A 22,946-nucleotide genomic window follows, 5' to 3' on the forward strand; every position below is an offset into this window, starting at 1 on the left:
ATCTTTCTCTGCTTTGATATCCAAGATCCTTTCTACAGGAATCTTTATAGCTTGTTCTCCAGTTGTGCAAAAGATCTTGATACAATTTCTCAGTTGTACCATCCAAGATGTGTTCAATTAAAATTTTGTTTGTTATAAAAGACAGAAGTTGGGGGTTCTCTCATTTTCCATAGCTTTAATTTAAAACTACTAAATGTATTTCCTCATTTTAGAAAAAAGAAAAAGTCCATAAATTCTGAAGTCAGCTTTGAGGGCAGCAGCTGAAGTACTTTAATCCACCTATAAGTTACATTTCACAGTCTGTGATTTTGTTTGTTCTAGTAGTGATATATTTTAAGTACTAAATATCAGCTCTACATAAGAGCATTCCAGTAACCTTGGATTATAGACTATAATATATTGGGATGAGGAAGCTGGAATGTTATGAAGGTGTTTTTTTTTTAATTTTATGCAGTAAATTTCCATAGCCTTGGATCTAAATCAGCATTTTCAATAAAGAGGGAGCTTGGATCCAGGATCAGAGAAAACTACCCCTGTATAAGGAAAGATGTTCATTCACTCTACTGGCTCATCATCAACCAGCCATATATGACTATCATGTCATCTCCAAAGACAATAAATTTGAGTTGCATTTATTAATAATCTCAGAATTAATGGAGAAGAATATTTACAGCTCAGTGTTGAAGTGCACGTTCCTTGGTATTTTCTGTTTTCTTGCAGACATTTCATTACCAAACTACGTAATTTCATCAGTGCTAGTAGGAGTGGGTTTGGTCACATATTTTTATTCTGGGGGCTTGTCCAGTCAGTGTGTGTGGAAGTGGTCTTGGTGGTTTCTTTATTAGACATCATTTAGACAACTACAAACACACTGCAGCAACACTGAATAACACAATAAGGAAACAGATCATGTATACAACATTTTCCAATAAAGTAGATATCGTGGAACTTTATCAAAAACTGCCTAACAACCAAACATAATATAGCACAAGTAGCACCAGTTGTGAAAAAGAGAAGACAGCTGTACATCAAAAACATCTCAGAAACCACCAACAAACTATTACAACCATATGGTATCACTATAGCACACAAATCAAGTAAAGCTCTCCAAAATATCCTAAGTAAACTAGAAGATCCAGAAGCCCCAGAAGGAAAAACAAAACAGGAGTCCTGTCCAACATAGAGTTTAAGGATTGAAAAAAAAACCACATAGGAAAAACAGGTAAAAGACGGAAAGACCACATCAGTGAACAGTAACTAGCAGTCAGAAGACACTTTGATTGGTCACAGAGCCCCTCCTTACCTTCACAAGTGTGCAGCAGAAGCCCACAAAAGCAAGGGGGATGTTGTATGCTTTTTGCCCCCTTCCCACAGTGTATCCCAATCCATAGCCATGACACCTATGAAGGCCTTGGTGAAAAGCAGCTCTTGAATTACATAGATGTTGTACAGGACTCCTGTTTTTTTTCTGGGACTGCTAGATCTTTTGGTTTACTTAGCTTTTGAATTACATAGAGAAAATACGGATGGATATATGGCTCACCCACAACCTCCCTACTAACTTTACCAGATATAGAAACACACACACTAACCTGTGGGACTTTGTAGATGCCTACTAATGTTGACATCTGAATGGAGGTTTCCCTCTTAGCTCCATCAACAAGAGACAAAAGGTTTTCCTTCCTTCCACAGCTGTAGTTGGGAACATTGGCTTGTCCAGTAGAGAGCATGTCCATCAAGGCATCTGAAGTGCCAAGAGCATTGGCGTAGTTGTCGTGGATGTTGTAGCCAAGTGTGAGATTGGGCAGAAACTGGGGGTTCTTGTTGACCATTTGAATGGCAAACATCAGGATTAGCTGTTTAAAATAATTTGTCCTACTGTAGAAAAATGTTCGTGTTATTACCATCATCATCAACAGAAACATTTTTTTCCAGTTTAATCCTCTCTGCCTCCACAAGGATACTTTGTCTTATGCCATTGCAGATCCGAAGCCCAAGGCAAATGGCAGCCACCCATCAGCAGGTAATTGTTATGAGCACTGAGAAGATGGAATGCAGATTGTCCTGCACCATGGTTAAGAATCACGAACGCACCATTGTTTCTACCAGTCCTAATATTCATCTGCCCAGTAACCTGTATTCAAAATCATTCAATAATTTAAGTAGAGCCATCCTATACTGAAGGGGGATCTTTCATAAGTGACCTAGAAAAGCAACTGTAAAAAGAACTCATCCTCTATTTCTCTAAGGATCAGGCATTGAATACTGGTTATGCAGATATGAAAATGAGGTGGGCAGAAGAATCGGCAACCCTTTCAGTCACAACTTTAAACCAATGTAGTATTTAAGTGATGAAGTCAGTATTGAAAGAGAATGGATAAGTAATATGGACTTGTTTCAGTTTTTATGTGCCTCAAGATTGGATTTGAGTCTCTTCCACAATAGAAGACAAAAGAGGAAAGCCATGGAAATCAGAATGATGCAAGAAATTAGACAGGTCCTGCAATATCAGTAAGGAGTAAGTGAAACAAAAAGAAGAGTGTTAGAACTGCAAATGAGGGAATGCAACTCCATCATACTGAATAACTTACGAGCGAGACTGACTAGAAGGAGCCATGTTGAAAGGCAACGTTCTAGCTGATGATGTTGTTTCAGTGGTGACTATACCAATGAAATGGTCTCCTCGACTGTAATAGTTCCATGGTTTTTCCCCATCCTGGCTGTCAAAATTCAGTGGGCATTTCATTCCAAGGTTCACAGAAGCTGCCTGAGATACTAGCAGCATCAGAAGCAGAAGATCCATAACTTATAGGATTGAATCAATTCCTTTCCTATTTCTAAACGTGAACAAGAAGAAGAGTTAGAAGAATTCAAAGCACTTTCAGACAGAGACAAACCAATATTCACCTGTAAAGGAGAGAAAGGTACATTCAAGACCACAATCTCTGCCTATCCCTTAACTTGTGCCAGACAGATCTTGACCTGTGGCATTTATCCTTTTCTGATGCAAGATCCCTTTCATCTTTCTTCAATGTGATGTTTACATCAGAGGCAAGAAGTAGCAGAAGAGGTCTTAAAGTCTATGACTGTGAAAATTAGAGTGAGAAGAAACTTCTCCTCTTGGGATCCTGAACTTCTTTCATGGTTCCAAGTGTAAAGGGACAGCTACAGAATCTTAGCATCTTAGTAAAAATTCACAAATCCACCCCAGGCGGCAATGTTCTCTAGTGGTTGTGCTCCTTCCTGTCAGGACATGTCCAGAAGGTGATACTGGAGGAAAATAGATCCCAGATAATGTGGGATCTTGTCTCCAGAGAGCACTGGAGACAACATCAGCTACAGAAAAGGATGTGCAGAGCTACTCTTAAAAAAACACACAAGAGCTTGCACAGAAAAACAGGATTGTGAGAGTAATGAATTGTGTACAGCAACCACACAGATACACTGAGTTGTGTAAAGAGTTTACTTGTAGGATAAAGTAATAGCACAGTCCAAGTCATACACAGATACTTAAAGTATAGCCCATAGCAACAGTCCATTGATTATCCACTACAGAGTCGTCTTACCAGGCAGTAAGTCAAAACACATTAATCACAGTTCTTCAGGTTCTGCATACAGTAGCAAAGCAAACCACAAACCACGACAAACAGTAATCAATAGCAGAGAGACATGAATTGTAACAGAGAGAAAGAAGCCGTGTCTCTAGCTCCCTCTTATGGCCCTTAGGGACATTGCTGACCAATCAGCAGAAAGTATAACGCAGTGCATTCACTATTAAAGGTATACATTACAGCTTTAACTGCAACCATACAATCTTGGTTTATATATTGCCAACCCAACCAGTTAGGCAATAGACATAGTCCTAACAGTGGCTCTGGATTCTGTCTGTTTCTTTTGAATGTCTGGTTTATGCTTAACAAGTTTGCTTTCATTGGATCTGCTGATCCAGGTAAGGGCTTAGTCCCTGCCTGAAATGGGCAGGTGGATTGGTCCAAGGGTCACACCTCCATCTTTTGCTAATGCTGGAGTGTACTTTGGTTGGTGGAGAAACTCCAGGGGCCAAAACACCTGAAGGATGTGTGGAGAACTTTGGAGGGAAACTCTAAGGGAATCTGACCAACCACATGTAAGAGCCCATGTTAGAGATTACCTCAGGGTGAAAAAGATAGTAAAACAGCAATATTTTTCCACTCTCATTTTGTCTGCTAACAGTCACGTAGCAGCCATATTTAGGATGAGCTGGTCTTACTGGTTAGGGAGAACCCCTCAGAAATTCTGCTGAGCCTCTGGGAGGATTATTCAGGCTATGTACAGGATAAGGTTGTTCAGGTTTGCCTTGACCTAGGCAGGGAAGATCAGGGTGCCTGGGACAAAGTCTGCTGGTGTGAACTGGGAGGGGTTTGTTGACTCCTAAGGAAGTGGACAAGGTTCCCTGTGAGTTCCAGTGCTGCTTTTTGATGGATTTTAACCATTTTGCTTCTCACCTAGGACATTAGCGAGATGAGTCATGACCTGGATTGTGTGGATTTCTATTTGGTTCTTACCCTAAATTTTGTTATCCCTCATACTCTTCATCATATGCCAATTTACCTACCCACTCCAGTGCCCCTCTAAATTAAATTTGTGTTGTTTTCCCACATAGAATCTCAGTTAATAGGACTAATTTAATCCACCTTTGTGATCTTTTCCACAGATGCAATGATGTTATTTACTCCACAAATACCATGATTGACTTCAGGTTCATAATCCTTCCACAGTTCTTGCTTGATGCATGGATAAATTCTAATGCATCACTTTTTGGAATCTCTCTGTGGAAATGATATTCTGTCAATGGTAAATTTCTTGTCACTGAATCTTTGTCTTTATAGATTCCCAAACGTTTTCTTCACAATGGAATGATTAGGCAACACCTTGACATTCAGCTTTAGAAGATCATCTTCATTAGATATTCCATTTACTTATCTGTATGATCTTTGTCCATGTGTGGAATTGGAGGGTATTTCCTTCCCTGCATTGATTATTGTAGTCCTTGGATTCATGCCTCGGGATGTTTCTCTTCAATGGAGGTAAAAGGTAAAAGTAAAGGTTCCCCCGCACATGTGTGCTAGTCGTTTCCGACTCATCTCCGTTTCAAAGCCGAAGAGCCAGCGCTTGTCCGAGGACATCTCCGTGGTCATGTGGCCGGCATGACTAGACACCAAAGGCACACGGAACGCTGTTACCTTCCCACCGTAGTGGTCCCTATTTTTCTACTTGCATTTTTACGTGATTTTGAACTGCTAGGTTGGCAGAAGCTGGGATGAGTAACAGGCGCTCACTCTGTTATGCGGCACTCAGGATTCGACCCGCCAAACTGCTGACCTTCTGATCGACAAGCTCAGCATCCTAACCCACTGAGCCACCGTGTCCCAATGGAGGAGGAACAGCTATTTATGATTCCTTTCAATTTCATATGCTGCCTTTCTTTCACAGCCTCTAGAGGGAGGAGTGAAGGCAGTAGATCAACTCCCAGCCTTGGTCCACAGCAGGAAATTCATACATTAAGAAATAGGAAAAAGGCAGTTTGAACAGAACCTCGGGGTCAGAATTTGCTTGACAGAGAAAGGTCACTCTCACCCCTCCTAAGCAAAATTCCACTTTGCTTTCTGGACACCTCCAGTCATTTCTCAGATGGAATGTGAACATGAGACCACAAACCTCACCAGAAACATGGATTTTGACACACAAGTTGCCTTACACAGCCTCCTAAATGGTGACATTATTTGGAGGAGGACATGCGATCAATCTCCACCCTACAGGACACCCCACCTATTGGCCCTGGGAGCAGCAGGAAGACTTGAATCTCATGGCTGACACCAGTTTCTGTAGAAACAAATACAGGACCCCAAAAACCCCAATAATCAAGGCTCACTGCACTTATTCTTTAGTCAGTGGACAGTGGAGGAATTTCCTTCCAGAAAATAGTGGGAGGAAACCCTGTAGACAAAAGAATTCACTCAATATTGATACATTTCAGGGAAGAAGGATAAAACAATAATAATAGATATGGATATTTAATATGGGTTATCATGAGTATTCATAATTAGTAAGCTTCAAGTTATTTTCCCACCCATCTACTGTTACTATCCTCAATAAAGAGTTATAGTCTAAATAAAACGAGACATATTGGTTACATTTGCCATAGCACTTTTGGTAAAATGTACTGAGAAAAAAGGATGTCAAGGTTGCCACATGCAATCCTTCTGTAGTTTTTCCACCTTGTCAATACTGTCCCATTACTCCAAGGATTAACTTTCCTCACAATCTTATCTGCCAGTGTCCCTTCAGTGATCTGAACATGGAACATGTTGAGAGTTGACATTCCCCTGTCTCTAGATTTCTACATTTCTTCTGGTCGTGAGCTGCTCCTTTTGATTCAGGTCTGGCCTCAGAATGATTATGTAACACTTGGGGATGAAGATGCAGCCCAGAAGACCAGCACTGGAGGCCAAGATGGAGAAGACCTGAACAGCCACCATGTATTTCCCTTTGGTGCTCAGGTAGGTGGGCACAAAAGTCACCCAGACACTGCAGAAGACCATCATGCTGAAAGTGATCAGCTTGGCTTCATTGAAGGCCCCAGGGAGTTTCCTGCCTAGGAAGGCCACCGTGAAGCAAATGGCAGCTAAGAAGCCCATGTAGCAGAGGGTGATGTAGAACATGACAACAGAGCCTTCGTTGCATTGCAGAATGATCACTCCAGGCTGAGAGTGGAAGTCAGAGTCAGGAAATGGGAGAGACACTCCCAGCCAGATGGAACAAATGAAAATTTGCACAGCAGAACAAGAAAGGATGATGGAATAGGCCAAGCTCTTACCCAACCACCTCTTCGCTCGGTTTCCTGGTTTTGTGGCCAAGAAAGCCAGTACCACTGTGATTGTTTTGGCCAAAAGAGAAGAAATGGCAACTGAGAAGACGATGCTGAACACCGTTTGTCGGAGAAGGCAGGTGGCTCTCCTTGGTTGACCAATGAAGAGAAAAGAAGACAAGAAGCAGAGCAGGAGGGAGACCAGGAGGATGTAAGAGAGGTCCCGGTTGTTGGCTTTGACAATGGGAGTTTCTCGGTATTTAATGAATATGATTAACACAAACATTGTACTTAGGAACAAGAGGTGGGTTAAAGACAACAGGATGATGCCCAGATTTTCTTCGTAAGACAGGAAGGATATAACTTTGGGGTTACATTGGATACGATCCTTATTTGGATGTTTGTCATCAGGACACTTGGTGCATGTTTCTGTATCTGCAAAACACCAAAAGAAGCATTTCTTTAATATTCTATCATTTCATTTTTCAAGAAATAACTTCTTTGGAAAACAATTGATACTAGGAGGATTTTCTAAGAGGTATCTGCTAACGACTCCACAGAAATATTGTTGTTGTTTTTTTGTAAAAAAAAAAAAGCAAAATAGTAAAAAAGTGGTAACACTCATGTAAGGAGGTGCACCCATAACTATACACATCACCTCACTGTGGACCAGCAATTCTTTCTAGTGATGCTGAAGGGGAGACCTATATAGAATAAATTGCAAAGATTCTTCTAGAGGGTGGACCTAAGATAATTCCTCAAACTTCAAAGAATTCAGATATTCATAAAAAGATAAAGGTGGAAAGAGATCCAAAATAAAAAGCAGAAGAGATATTTTCTTTGGCCGTAGTAAAACACGCCCCAAACGTCATACACTCCCATCTCTGTCCAGCCCCTCCTTCAAAGTCTTTTGGCTATTCCTCCTTTTAGGTAAAAAAATTGTGCAGTTTCAAAATAAACAAATAACATTTGACCTTTAACATATCCTTTGGCATTGACTTCCATAAAAATGCTCTAGAGGAATCCCGCAAATCTGCCCTTTTCTTTGGTGTCACCCACCTTCCTGAGTGGAGATGGTCCCTTCTGGACAAGGAACACAGTCATAGCAGCAAACTGGCTCTCCTTCTCGAGCCCGCTTGACAAATCCAGGATGACAACTTTCCACACATTTGGACTGAGGCAAAGGCTAAGGAGAGAAAAAAAGGAATGCCAAAGAAAATGTGTCTGGACTAAGCATCCATGGAAAATGGAGGTAGACATGAAGTTCAGCTGAGTCCTCTCCCTGGGCTTCACTTGAACAAAATATGAATTCTCTAACTAGTTCCAAGTGATTGCAGGAGATACAATGAAAGATTCATATAGTTCCTGCCTTTCACTTCTGGCATTTCTCATGGCAATAAAGGACTTTTCTACTTAATATAGTGTGGAAGGAAGGAACGGAGAAATGATTTTAGAATGAAATAACAACTAGTTGGTTCCTGAAACTCAAATACTTTGGCCACCTAATGAGAAGGAAGGACTCACTGGAGAAGAGCCTAATGCTGGGAAAGGTTGAGGGCAAGAGAAGAAGGGGACGACAGAGAATGAGGTGGCTGGATGGAGTTACTGAAGCAGTAGGCATGAGCCTAAATGGACTCCAGAAGATGGTAGAGGACAGGAAGGCCTGGAGGAACATTGTCCATGGGGTCGTGATGGGTCGGACACAACTTCACAACTAACAACAACAAAGTTGGTTCCTCTTCATGGCTGCATTAAGATGCATTCTTCCATTCTTTATATATCCATGATTATAAAGTATGATGAACTTATATTAAATTTTAGGGAAAAATATTATTATAATACATTTTTATTCTATTAGATTTGTTAAAATACAACAAATCTCTAATGAAGAAAGACATTTCTGACTAACTGAATTTGAAAAAGTTTCTTCCGGTGTATATAAAACATTGCAAAGCCAATCCCTTTTGACAGTAGTTCAAAACTGTCCTTCAGTTTATTTATTTATTTTATTTTAATTCCATTTATATCCCGCCCTTCTCCGAAGACTCAGGGCGGCTTTACAAACTTAGCAGTAGCCTTCATTCTATGTATATGCCTGCTTATTTGGGGCTTTCACACACACCCCAAGCGGCATTATTACAAAGTCAGCTTAATTGCCCCCAACAATCTGGGTCCTCATTTTACCTACCTCGGAAGGATGGAAGGCTGAGTCAACCTTGAGCCTGGTGGGATGCGAACCTGCACTAATTGCAGGCAGCTGGTGTTACTTAAGGAGGCATTAGCCCACTGCTCCACCAAGGCTTAAATGGACTCCAGAAGATGGTAGAGGACAGGAAGGCCTGTAGGAACATTGTCCATGGGGTCGTGATGGGTCGGACACAACTTCAATGTACACATGTTGTACTTTGACAATAAAGGTTTATATTTATTTATTTGTCTTTCAGATCTGCATCTTAACAAGACTTCCAACCAGTTATGATTATATTCATCTCATTCAGTCCAAACCTTAGTGAAGACACTAGTTAAAAGAACCAGTGTCTATTCACAACACAAATGCCAGCAATTGAGAGTTTCTTACCATTTTTGAAGGAGATTCTGAATTATAGAAGAGATACAAAAAGAACCGCGATATGTTTCCTAAAGAATAATGACACAACATCTGATGTCAAACATGGCTGAATCAGTTTAAAAGACTATTCCATATCATAGCATCTGAGGGACACCTTTGTGAATACTACTGCAGCCCTCCCCCTTCCAAGCAGTCTAAGAAAAGTGAATGTTTTCTCCTGCATACATTGAACTTCCAGTGAAGATCATTCACCATGGTGACTAGAATTAACTCACTTGAAATGATTCCTAATTTTTAGAAAAAAGAGAGAACACCACAACATTTTACCTACCCTGTTGAGCAACTTTAGCAATCGAAGAGCCCTTTCGTTTATAATAAGTCTCTGTCTTTCAATACTTCCCAATTTCCTTTTGATCAATCTCATACTGGACGAAAACACCAAGCACTGGATGTCCATATCTGCGGTTATTTCTCCATTTTGGTCCAGGTAGAGCTTCCAATGGGAAAGATTATAGAATTCATTCTTCTGCAGAAAGGGATGGAACTGGAATGGAAACATCCAGGGATTTTAAAAGTAAAAACGTTTGTTTCTGACACCACCAGATTTTTCCCATGTATGAATCTTAAAGAATCTTTCATTCAGGAAACAAAGTATCAGCACTACATAGTTGAACCTAAAAACTAAATTCCCCTCCCCTGGATACAAAGCAACAAATACAATTCCCACCCCCAATAAATAGTCATAAATCACATTCCCCAATTAGCTTGAAGCGCAGGCTTTCTCCCCAGCTCTCCAGACAGCCAAACATTATCAGCTCTGGACCTAGTTTGTCCTTGGATTCCCACAGCAGAGTTATTATTATTACGGCTAACTGTACTCTCATCCCAATCCCCCCTCCCAGCACCAACTGTTTCTAAAAGCATAGAGAAAATGGCTGCAATTTCATCTGTTGTCAAAGCAAGAACATCCGATGTTAGCAGCGTTGACATAAGGCAGAATATCAGCAAATAGCCCAAGCCTGCAAAGATAAAGTGAGGAAAGCTAAGGCTCAAAATGAACTAAGGCTTGCAACAAATGTCAAAAATAACCAAAAAAAGCACCTTTCAACATGTAAAAAACAAGAAAAAAGTTAAGGAAATGATTGATTGACTAGTGGCAGTAGCAAGAAGGTGACAAGCAACAGGGAGAAAGCAGAACTATTCAACTCATTTTTTGCATCTGTATTTTACACATAGGGAAAAAACAGTCCAACCTAGAAGCAACGGATGGAAACTAATCAAAGAGAGAAGCAAACTAGAACTAAGGAGAAACTTCCTGACAGTTACAACAATTAACCAGTGGAACAACCTGCCTCCAGAAGCTGTGAATGCTCCAACACTGGAAGTTTTTAAAAAGAGACTGGACAATCATTTGTCTGAAATGGTATAGTTTTTCCTGCCTGAACAGGTGTTTGGACTAGATGACCTCCAACGTCCCTTCCAACTTATTATTATTGTTGTTGTTGTTGTTGTTAACTGAGAAGACATCTGCCAGAGAAGCATGAGAAGCAAGTGGGATATCTTTTAATCTGTCAACCACCTCCAGCATGATACACCCCGCTGGAGGGTCCCAAGCCCCCTGGCAAAACCAGTCCTCAGGCCCTAAGGGAAGGTCAGAAGGGTGGCTATGGATCTCATTTCAGGGGAAAGGAAGTTGCAAAGGACAGCATCCATCATAGAAAATGTTCTTTTCCTGGACTCTGCCAGCCAAAATTCCTTGACTGATGGGGCCCACAGGAACCTCTTTCAAGTAGGAGTTGTAAGTCCAGGAGAATCCTAAAATTATGGACCAGGTCTTTCAGGGGTAGTGCAACACTATTCACAACTAAAGACATTAAATTACCAGATCTTGAAGATCCATGGGGCTTAATCCATTTGGTCTTGCCAAGGATAAAGCCAAAATCTCTTGTCTCCCATGCCCACAACTTTATTTCCTGAGTGTTTAGATTGACCAAGCTGTTGGCCTTTTGAAGCACAAAGAGGTTGAGAAGGTTCCTCTCCCTCTCCCTTAAGAGTTTCATGGATCCCAGTAGGGACTCCATACCTGCCATGGCTGCAGCCTCAGAGCCCCCGACCTCTCCTCGGCATTCTTGCTTCTCCTCCTGGATCTGGAAGAATACGCGGCTTTCAAGGCATAGGCCAGAGTCTTAATAACACTGTGCAAATGGAGATGAAATGGGATCCATATACTCCTCCTTTCCTCTCCAGGCTCCAGTGGTGCCTTCTGGGTGCATCTTTTCCGACCTTTGGCAGAAAAAATGTGCTTTGAAAAAGAACAGTGAAAATACCGATCTTCCATTTGTACAAAGAGTTTGGTTTCAAAAGGATCACCTTTTGGCCTCTTTTTTTCCTGAAAAGCAAAGCTCGAAATACTATGGACATATCTGCAGAGGTCCCACCGTGCCAACACCACATATTCAATGCTTTCCACAATCCAGACTTTCCCTTCAATGGGTCCTGGCATACCTTTAAATGTTAACTGGAAAGTATGAATTCTGTCCCAAACGTTAACAGTTTCTATGTAGTTCACAAAGACATTGACTTGTCTCCACTTAGAGACGGTACCCCTGAGAGGTTCTGTATGTCCAGTTGCTGAGAATTGTTGTGAGATAACAACACAAATTCCGTTCCTGACAAGCATAGGAGTAAAGGTCCTCATGAAATTCTCTCCCTCCTCTGTGTCTGAAGTAAAAAGCCCAATCAAGGTCCATCTGAAATGGAGGAGCAGCTGGACAATTGCTGGATACGTGATCCCTTTTTTAGGGAGGATCCGGTGAAAAAAAGGGAATTGACTTTTATCATTGAGAGCCTCTGAAACAATTGCATCACTGATCTGCAAAAGCAATGAAGAATGTTATGCTACATTTGGGGTCAAATCAGGTCCAAAATACTAGATTTTAATAAATCAAAGTTGCTATACTCATGAACATATTAGAATAATATATATTGTTAATTACTAAACCATATCAAGACACAGCATATAAAATACAGAACATTAACAAGGCTTTTGTTGTTGTTAGTTGCAAAGTCGTGTCCGACCCATCGCGACCCTATGGACAATGTTCCTCCAGGCCTTCCTGTCCTCTACCATCTTCTGGAGTCCATTTAAGCTCACGCCTACTGCTTCAGTGACTCCATCCAGCCACCTCATTCTCTGTCGTCCCCTTCTTCTATTGCCCTCAATCTTTCCCAGCATTAGGCTCTTCTCCAGTGAGTCCTTCCTTCTCCTTAGGTGGCCAAAGTATTTGAGTTTTAGCTTCAGGATCTGGCCTTCTAAAGAGCAGTCAGGGTTGGTCTCCTCTAGGACTGACCGGTTTGATCGCCTTGCAGTCCAAGGGACTTGCAGGAGTCTTCTCCAGCACCATAGTTCAAAGGTTTCAATTCTTTGGCGCTCAGCCTTTCTTATGGTCCAGCTTTCACTGCCATACATTGCAACTGGGAAGACCATAGCCTTGACTATACGCACTTTTGTTGACAGGGTGATGTCTCTGCTTTTTAGTGTGCTGTCTAGATTTGCCATGGCTTTCCTCCCAAGGAGCAAGCGTCTTTTAATTTCTTGGCTACAGTCCCCATCTGCAGTGATCTTGGAGCCCAGGAAAATAAAATCTGTCACTACCTCCATTTCTTCCCCATCTATTTGCCAGGAATTGAGAGGGCCAGATGCCATGATCTTGGTTTTCTTAATGTTTAGTTTCAACCCAACATTTGCACTCTCCTTCTTCACTCGCAACAAGAGGCTCTTTAGTTCCTCTTCACTTTCTGCCATTAGAGTGGTATCATCTGCATATCTTAGGTTGTTGATGTTTCTTCCGGCAATCTTAATTCCAACTTTTGATTCATCTAGCCCTGCCTTTCTCATGATGTGCTCTGCATATAAGTTAAATAGGCAAGGCGACAGTATACAGCCTTGCCGGACTCCTTTCCCAATTTTGAACCAATCAGTGGTTCCGTGTCCAGTTCTCACTGTTGCTTCTTGGCCCGCATATAGGTTTCTCAAGAGACAAATAAGATGATCTGGTACGCCCATCTCTTTAAGGACTTGCCACAGTTTGTTATGATCCACACAATCAAAGGCGTTAGCATAGTCAATGAAGCAGAAGTAGATGTTTTTCTGGAACTCTCTAGCTTTCTCCATGATCCAGCGTATGTTAGCAATTTGATCTCTAGTTCCTCTGCCTCTTCGAAATCCTGCCTGTACTTCTGGTAGTTCTCGATCCACATACTGCTGGAGTCTAGCTTGTAGGATTTTAAGCATAACTTTACTAGCATGCGAAATGAGTGCAATGGTGCGATAGTTTGAACATTCTTTGGCACTGCCTTTCTTTGGAATTGGAATGTAAACTGATCTTTTCCAATCCTGTGGCCACTGTTGAGTTTTCCAAATTTGCTGGCATATTGAGTGTAGCACTTTTACTGCATCGTCTTTTAAGATTTTGAATAGCTCAGCTGGAATACTGTCACCTCCACTAGCTTTGTTGTTGCTCAGCTTTTCTAAGGCCCACTTCACTTCACATTCTAGGATGTCTGGCTCGAGGTCAGTGACCACCTCATTGTGATTGTCAGGGACATTAAGCTCATTCTTGTATAGTTCTTCTGTGTAATTTTGCCACCTCTTCGTAATCTCTTTTGCCTCTGTTAGGTCCCTGCCTTTTTGGTCCTTTATCATGCCCATTTTTGCATGAAACGTTCCTTTCATCTCTCCTATTTATACCCCGGGATTCCTCATTTTGTCCATGACAGGCTAGATACCTCAGAATGGTTGGGGTCTCCACCCCAGGTGAGAGCTGAGTTGGACTAATTGGACTGTGATACATCTACCGGACTTTTGCTATCAATACCATCAATCCACCCATTATTAACATCAGCCCTATGCGGACATCTTTTATTATTGTATGGCTCCCTTGCACTACTCTGGAGCCGACTTGTATGCCCTCAGGGGGGTTTCTCCCTCCTGGGTTCGACCCGCTGCCCTTTTCTACACTCCCCTTAATGACGGGCCCAATTGTTGGGACCCCGAGAGGTGGCTGGGCTTAGATAGGGGCCTCGAGCAGAGACGTATTAAGAGGCCTCTGATTCACTTTTTAGCCGGTTATTTTAATAGGTTACGGAGGGTGAGGGAGGGGAGGGAATTATTAACCGGCACTCAGTCCGGGCCGGTTTGGGGTCCTGGAGGGACGAGGTTTGGGTCAGAGGCAGCTGGTTCTGGATGTGTTGGGGTGGGGCTTCAAATCCCCACGACAATAGGGAATGGCAGCAGGTGTGTGCACGGAGGGCCATATTGACATCTGGGATCGCGCCCCCGCTGCTTGCGAGCGGTGACGCGCTCCGACCCTCTGGTTAGCACCCTTTTGCCTGGGGGTGAGGGTGATCAGGCCCCTGAGCTTAGGCTGGTTTATTTTAATGCCAGATCCGTTGTTAATAAGGCTCCCCTCGTTCATGACTTGATCGAGGAGGAACGTGCGGATCTGGCATGTATTACGGAAACCTGGTTGGGCTCGGAGGTGGGGTCCCTCTGACCGAGTTATGCCCCCCAGGTTTCCATGTGCTACACCAGCCACGGGCTCAGGGTAGGGGCGGTGGGGTGGCGGTGGTTATCAGGGAGACTTTATGTCCATGGGAGACCACCATTGTCCAGATTGGCGGGAGTGAGTCCCTCCTCCTGAGATGTGGTTCTCGGGTTCAGATGAGCTTGTTGCTTACATACCTGGCGCCCAGCTGTATGGCAACAGCTCTGCCTGAGCTGCTCGACACCCTCTCAGGGTTGGCGGTGGAGTTCCCCAGGCTTATACTGCTGCGTGACTTCAACCTGCCTTCCCTGGGAGGGTCATCAGAGTTAGCTCGGGAGTTCATGGCTTCCATGACAGCCATGGACCTGACCCAGGTAATTCAAGGCCCAGCTCATGTGGGGGGTCACACTCTCAACTTGGTGTTCCTTTCTGGACAGTGGTTGGATGATTTAGGAGGGGGTTTACCGGACGTTATTCCCCTGTCATGGTCCGACCATCATCTCCTGCGGCTGGTCTTCCATTATGCCACCCCCCGCCGCTGGGCAGCGGAACCAACTAAATGGTTCCGCCCCGGGCACCTAATGGACCCTGAACGATTCCAGATGGTGCTTGGGTCTATACCTATCGCCCTCACTCACAGCCCAGTTGATGCCTTGGTGGATGCCTGGGAAAGGGCGGCCACTGAGGCACTCAACTGTGTCGTACCCTTGCGACCTCTGACCCGTCGCAGATCCCGTTGGGCTCCATGGTTTTCTGCGGAGCTCTGGGAGATGAAGCGTCGGAGACGGGGTCTAGAGAGCAGTTGGAGGTCCAGCCATTCCGAATCTGACTGATTGCAGTTAAGAACCTTTATCAGGTCTTATTTTGCTGCGATGAGGACGGCGAGGGCTAATTACTTCGCTGCCCTCATCGCGTCTGCAGATAATCACCCGGCCACCCTGTTTAGGGTGACTCGCTCCCTTCTTAATCAGGAGGTGAGGGAGGATCCCTTACAGGGATGGGCCGAGGAGTTTAGTCATCATCTGACGGACAAAATCGCTCAGATCCGGGCCGGCTTGGACTCTGACTGGGTGGAGTCTGACATGGAGGAATCGGACGGTCTTGAGCATGTTATCTGCACTGAGTTCGATCCTGTTTCCCCTGATGATGTGGACAGGATCATGGGGAGGCTGAGCTCCACCACCTGTTTGTTGGATCCGTGCCCCTCCTGGCTGGTTTATGCAGCTCGGGAAGGGACACGACGCTGGTTCCAGGAAGTAATAACTGCTTCTTTGAAGGAGGGTGTCTTCCCCGCCACCTTGAAGGAGGCGGTGGTGAGACCCCTCCTCAAAAGGTTTGTCCTGGACCCGGCTGTTTTAAATAACTATCGTCCAGTCTCCAACCTTCGCTTTTTGGCGAAGGTTGTTGAGAGTGTGGTGGCGCATCAGCTTCCTCTGTTCCTGGAGGAAACTGATTATCTGGACCCGTACGAATCGGGTTTCAGGCCTGGGCACAGCATGGAGACGGCATTGGTTGCGCTGGTGAATGACCTCTGGCGGGCTCGGGACAGGGGTTGCTCCTCTTCTCCTAGTCCTATTAGATCTCTCAGCGGCTTTCGATACCATCGACCATGGTATCCTTCTGTGGCGTCTCAGGGGGTTGGGAGTGGGAGGCACCATTTTACGGTGGTTCTCCTCCTATCTCCTGGGCCGCTCGCAGTCGGTGTTGACTGGAGGGCAGAGATCCACCCCGAGGCATCTCGTTTGTGGAGTTCCTCAGGGGTCGGTTCTCTCTCCCCTCCTGTTCAACATCTACATGAAGCCACTGGGTGAGATCATTCGTGGTTTCGGGGTGGGGTATCATCAGTACACTGATGATACCCAATTGTTTTTCTTCACCCCGAACAAACCCAGCGATGCCCTCGCCGTGATGTCCCGTTGCCTGGAGGCGGTCCAGGTCTGGATGGGGAGAAACAGGCTTCGTCTCAATCCTGCCAAGACTGAGTGGCTGTGCATATCGGCATCTTGGGTTAACCAGATTATTCCACCTTTAACAATGGGGGGTGAGATGTTACCCCCCGTTGATAGGGCTCGCAACTTGGGCGTCCTCCTGGATTCACGGCTCAATTTTGAAGATCATATAGGAGCCGTGACCAGGAGGGCTTTTGCCCAGGTTTGGCTGGTGCGCCAGTTGCGACCCTATCTGGACCGAGATGCCCTACGCACAGTCACTCATGCGCTCGTGACCTCCCGTCTAGACTACTGCAACGCTCTCTACATGGGGCTACCCTTGAGGACCACTCGGAGGCTTCAGCTGGTGCAGAATGCGGCCGCGCAAGTTGTGATGGGGGTTTCCCGATACTCCCATGTAAAACCTCTACTCCACAAGCTGCATTGGTTTCCGGTTGCCCTCCAGGTGAGATTCAAGGTGCTGGTGATGACCTATAAAGCCCTGAATGGCTTGGGTCCGGGATATCTGAGGGAACACCTGCTGCCAGCATCAAGCTCCCTTCGTCCAGTGCGCTCCCACAGGGAGGGTCATCTCAGGGTGCCGCCGATAAAAGATTGTCGGCGGATAACACCCAGGGGAAGGGCCTTCTCTGTGGGTGCGCCTGCCCTCTGGAACCAGCTGCCCATGGAGCTTAGGACTGCCCCCAACCTTCGCACATTTTGCCGGGACCTGAAGACCTGGCTCTTTGAGCTCTCCGGCCCAGGCTGAGAATTTTTAACTGGGGTTTTTAATTTTAGGGATGATTTAATCTTTTTTAATTTGTTTTTAACTTTTGTACTGGTTGTTTTAAATACCCTGTAAACCGCCCTGAGTCCTTCGGGAAAGGGCGGTATATAAATCTAATAAAAAATAAAAAATAAAAAAAATTCTTGAAAAGATCTCTAGTCCTCCCTGTTCTATTGTTTTCTTCTATTTCTTTGCATTGTTCATTTAAGAAGGCATTCTTATCTCTTCTAGCTATTCTTTGGAATTCTGCATTTAATTGGGCATATCTTTCTTTTTCTCCCTTGCCTTTCGCTTCCCTCCTTTCCTCAGCTATTTGCAAAGCTTCCTCAGACAGCCATTTTGCTTTCTTGCATTTCTTTTTCTTTGGGATGGTTTTGGTTGCTACCTGTTGTACAATGTTGCGAACCTCTGTCCATAGTTCTTCAGACACTCTGTCTATCAGATCTAATTCCTTAAATCTATTTGTCACTTCTACTGTATATTGAATAGGGATATGATTTAATTCATACCTGACTGGCCTAGCACTTTTCCCTACTTTCTTCAGTTTAAGCCTAAACTTTGCAACAAGAAGCTCATGGTCTGAGCCACAGTCAGCTCATGGTCTTGTTTTTACTGACTGTATAGAGCTTCTCCATCTTTGGCTGCAGAGCATATAGTCAATCTGATTTCTGTGTTGACCGTCTGGTGATGTCCATGTGTAAAGCCGTCTCTTGGGTTGTTGGAAAAGAGTGTTTGCTATGACCATCGTATTCTCTTGACAAAATTATATCAGCCTGTGCCCTGGTTCATTTTGTACTCCAAGGCCAAACTTGCCTGTTATTCCAGTTATCTTTTGGCTTCCTACTTTAGCATTCCAATCCCCCATGATGATAAGGACATCATTTTTGGGTGTTAGTTCTATAAGGTGCTGTAGGGCTTCATAGAACCGGTCAATTTCATCCTCTTCAGCACCGCTGGTTGGGGCATAGACTTGGACTACTGTGATATTGAATGGTTTGCCTTGGATTCGAACTGAGATCATTCTGTCATTTTGAGGGTTGTATCCCAGTATTGCTTTTCCTACTTTTTTATTGACTATGAAGGCTACTCCATTTCTTCTGAGGGATTCTTGCCCGCAGTACTATATCTGATGGTCATCTGAATTAAATTCACCCATTCCTGTCCATTTTAGTTCGCTGATACCTAAGATGTCGATGTTTAGTCTTGTCATCTCTTGTTTGACCACATCCAGCTTTCCTTGATTCATGGATCTTACATTCCAGGTTCCTATGGAGAAAAAATCTTTACAGCATTGGACTTTCCTTTCACCACCAGACATATCCACAGCTGAGCGTCCTTTCGGCTTTGGCCCAGTCGCTTCATTCTTTCTGGCGCTACTAGTACTAGCCCTCTGCTGTTCCCCAGTAGCATATTGGACACCTTCCGACCTGAGGAGCTCATCTTCCAGCGTCATATCGTTTTGCCTTTTGGTACTGTCCATAGGGTTTTCATGGCAAAGATACTGGAGTGGGTTGCCATTTCCTTCTCCAGTGGATCACGTTTTGTCAGAACTCTCTGCTATGACCTTTCCGTCTTGGGTGGCCCTGCACAGCATAGCTCATAGCTTCATTGAATTACGCGAGCCCCTTCGCCACGACAAGGCAGTAATCCATGAAGGGGTAACAAGGCTTTACATACAAATAAAATAAACAAGCCAAGAGGAAAAAAAGAATAAAAAATGCAAATCATATTTTTGTACCACATTAGCAGTAAAAGGAAACCAGGCCACCAAGGAAGACGGCAGCTGGACACCTTCTAAGCTGACACCAGCCAAAGCATGAAACAACTCAAAAGAATTAGTTCAAGATCAGAAGATGTGGAGAGACCTGTCCCATAGAATCACCAACCACTGAATGGATACCACTGAAGGGATAACTTCACCAACAATGTCATTGACCCACATATGCAGATATCACCTGAACTGTTTTGTTCAAATAAATGCCTCTATTATATGTTATTTTTGAATTCTGACCATACAGAAAATGTGGGTTTTAGTTTAATGCAAAGATCCCAATATGACATTGGTCTGTTATACAATCCAAGATACCTATCTCTCTCTTCCTTACACAATTGGAGAATGAAGAAGAATGTTATTTCTTCTGTCTCTGGAGTTCTGCAAATATAAGCATCTTCTGCAAAAGGAATTTGACTAAATCTTCCCTAACTAACCACTGGGTCCAATTGCTCAAATCTTGTTTGAGTAAATACCATGCTAACATATTTTTACACTGAAATTCTTGGCAATTTACAAGGTCCATTTGTAGTGGCTCATCTCTTTCAGTGTGCCAATCTTAATGAGGATGGCCATATCATTCTCAGCTTTGATATCCATAATTTTTTCTGAAGCAATCTTAATAATAATAATAATAAGTTGGAAGGGACCTTGGAGGTCATCTAGTCCAACCCCCTGCTCAGGCAGGAAACCCTATACCATTTCAGACAAATGGCTGGCCAGTCTCTTCTTAAAAACTTCCACTGTTGGAGCATTCACCACTTCTGGAGGCAGGTTGTTCCACTGGTTAATTGTTCTAACTGTCAGGAAGTTTCTCCTTAGTTCTAGGTTGCTTCTCTCCTTGACTAGTTTCCATCCATTGCTTCTTGTCCTGCTTTCAGGTGCTTTGGAGAATAGCTTGGCTCCCTCTTCTTTGTGGCAGCCCCTGAGATATTGGAACACTGCTATCATGTCACCCCTCACCCTTCTCTTTATTAAACTACACATACCCAATTCCAGCAACCGTTCCCTATATGTTTTAGCCTCCAGTCCCCTAATCATCTTTGTTGCTCTTCTCTGTACTCTTTCTAGAGTCTCAACATCTTTTTTACATCATGGTGACCAAAACTGGATACAGTATTCCAAGTGTGGCCTCACCAAAGCATTGTAAAGTGGTGTTAGTACTTCACGCGATCTTGATTCTATCCCTCTGTTAATGCAGCCTAGCACTGTGTTGGCTTTTTTGGCAGCTGCAGAACACTGCTGGCTCATATTGAAGTGATTGTCCACTAGGACTCTTTTTAGCTCATTCTCCAGCTGTGCAAAAGATCTTGATGCAATTTGTCAATTGTACAATCCAAGATGTGTTCAATTAAAATTTTGTTTGTTCTAAAAGAAAGACGTTGGGGGTTCTCTTATTTTCCATAGCTTTAATTTTAGACTACTAAACATTTTTCCTGATGTTAGAAAAAGAAAAAAAGTGCACAGGTTCAGAAATCATCTCTCAGGCAGCAGCTGAAATTCCTTTTATCCACCACCTATAAGATCCTTTTATGATGCTGTGATTTTGTTTGTTTTAGCAGTAATATATTTTAGGTACTAAATATTGGCTCTGCATAAGAGCATTTCAGTAACCTTGGGATTATAGACTAATATATTGGGATAAGGAAGCTGGAATTTTATATGGTGTTTTTTTATGTAGTAAATTTCCATACTCTTGTTCTAAATCAGCACTTTTGATGAAGAGGGAGTTTAGATCCAGTCTCAGAGAAAACTACCCCTATATAAAAGAAAAATGTTAATTAATTCTACTGGCTCATCATCAAACAGCCATCTATGGCTGTGATGTCATTTCCAAAGACAATAGTAAGTGAAGTTTGCTCACAATTTTTTATTCTGGGGGCTTGCCGAGTCAGCGTGGGTGGAATTGGTCTTGGTGGTTCCTTCATTGGATATCATTTAGACAAGAACAAACACACTGCAGCAACACTGAACATCACAAAAAGGAAATAGATCATCTATACACCATTTTCCAATAAAGTAGATATCCACGCAACTTTATCAAAACGTGCCTAACCACCCAACTAACACAAGCTGTGAGAAAGATTAGACTGCCATACATCAAAAACATCTCAGAAACCACCAACAAACTATTACAACCATATGGTATCACTGTAGCACACAAATCAAGTAAAACCGTCCAAAATATCCTAAGTAAACCAAAAGATCTAGCAGTCCCAGAAAAAAAACAGGAGTCCTGTACAACATCTATGTAATTCAAGAGCTGCTTTTCACCAAGGCCTTCATAGGTGTCATGGCTATGGATTGGGATACACTGTGGGAAGGGGGCAAACAGCATACAACATTCCCCTTACTTTTCCAGGCTTCTGTTGCACACTTGTGAAGGTGAGGAGAGGCTCTGTGTCCAATCAAAGTGTCTTCTGACTGCTAGTTGGTGTTCACTGATGTGCTCTGTCTGTCTTCTGCCTTTAGTGTCTGTTGCAGTCCTTACACTCTATGATAGACAAAATATGGCTGGATATATGGCCCACCCACAACCTCCCTACTAACTTTACCAGATGAAGAAACATACACACAAACCTGTGGGACTTTGTAGGTGCCTACTAATGTTGACATCTGAATGGAGGTTTCCCTCTTAGCTCCATCAACAAGAGCCAAAAGGTTTTCCTTCCTTCCACAGCTGTAGTTGGGAACATTGGCTTGTCCAGTAGAGAGCATGTCCATCAAGGCATCTGAAGTGCCAAGAGCATTGACATAGTTGTCGTGGATGTTGTAGCCAAGTGTGAGATTGGGCAGAAACTGGGGGTTCTTGTTGACCATTTGAAGTGCAAACATCAGGATTAGCTGTTTAAAATAATTTGTCCTACTGTAGAAAAATGTTCATGTTATTACCATCATCATCAACAGAAACAACATTTTTTCAGTTTAATCCTCTTGGTCTCAACATGTCTACTGTGTCTTAAGCCAATACAGAACTAAAGCCAAAGGCACATGATCACCACCCATCCGCAGATAATTTTTATGGGCATGGAGAAGATGGGATTTAGATAGTCCTCCACCACAGTTAAGAATCATAAACACATCATTATTTGAAGAAGTCCTAATATTCATCTGCCTGTATTCAAAATCATTCAATCATTAAAGTGGAACCACCATAAAATAAACAGGATGTTACATAGGTGACCAGAAAATCAACTGTAAAAAGAAATCATCCTCTGATCTTCTAAGGATCAGGCATTGAATATCAATCAGTAGTTATATAAATATGGAAATAGGCTGGGCAGAGGCATCTAAAACCCTCTCAGTCACTCCTTTTAACCAAACTCAGTATCCCCTTGATGAATATAGTATTAGACTGGAATGCATAAACAATCTAGACTTGTTTCAGGTTTTATTTGCCACATGTTTGAATTCAAGTATATTCCACAAAACAAGACAAAAGAGGAGAGCCATGAAAATCAAAATGATTCAAGAAATTAGAGAGGCCCTACAATGGAG

At 43.2% G+C, this 22,946-nt stretch overlaps 1 protein-coding gene across 1 annotated transcript; it reads right to left on the minus strand.

Moving 5' to 3' along the window:
- Positions 1 to 6,371: 6,371 nt before the first annotated feature.
- On the minus strand, positions 6,372 to 22,268 carry LOC308661353 (vomeronasal type-2 receptor 26-like; the record flags this gene model as incomplete). The annotated part of the gene is made up of 6 exons (XM_081316273.1): positions 6,372 to 7,282; positions 7,907 to 8,024; positions 9,748 to 9,942; positions 11,500 to 11,563; positions 11,744 to 12,288; positions 22,023 to 22,268. 6 exons carry the CDS (start codon positions 22,266 to 22,268, stop codon positions 6,372 to 6,374), a joined length of 2,079 nt encoding a protein of 692 aa, XP_081172399.1.
- Positions 22,269 to 22,946: the final 678 nt, after the last annotated feature.

The sequence above is a fragment of the Vipera berus genome (genome assembly GCF_964194415.1).
Source record: "Vipera berus genome assembly, chromosome: 2".
Classification (NCBI taxonomy): Eukaryota; Metazoa; Chordata; class Lepidosauria; order Squamata; family Viperidae; genus Vipera; species Vipera berus.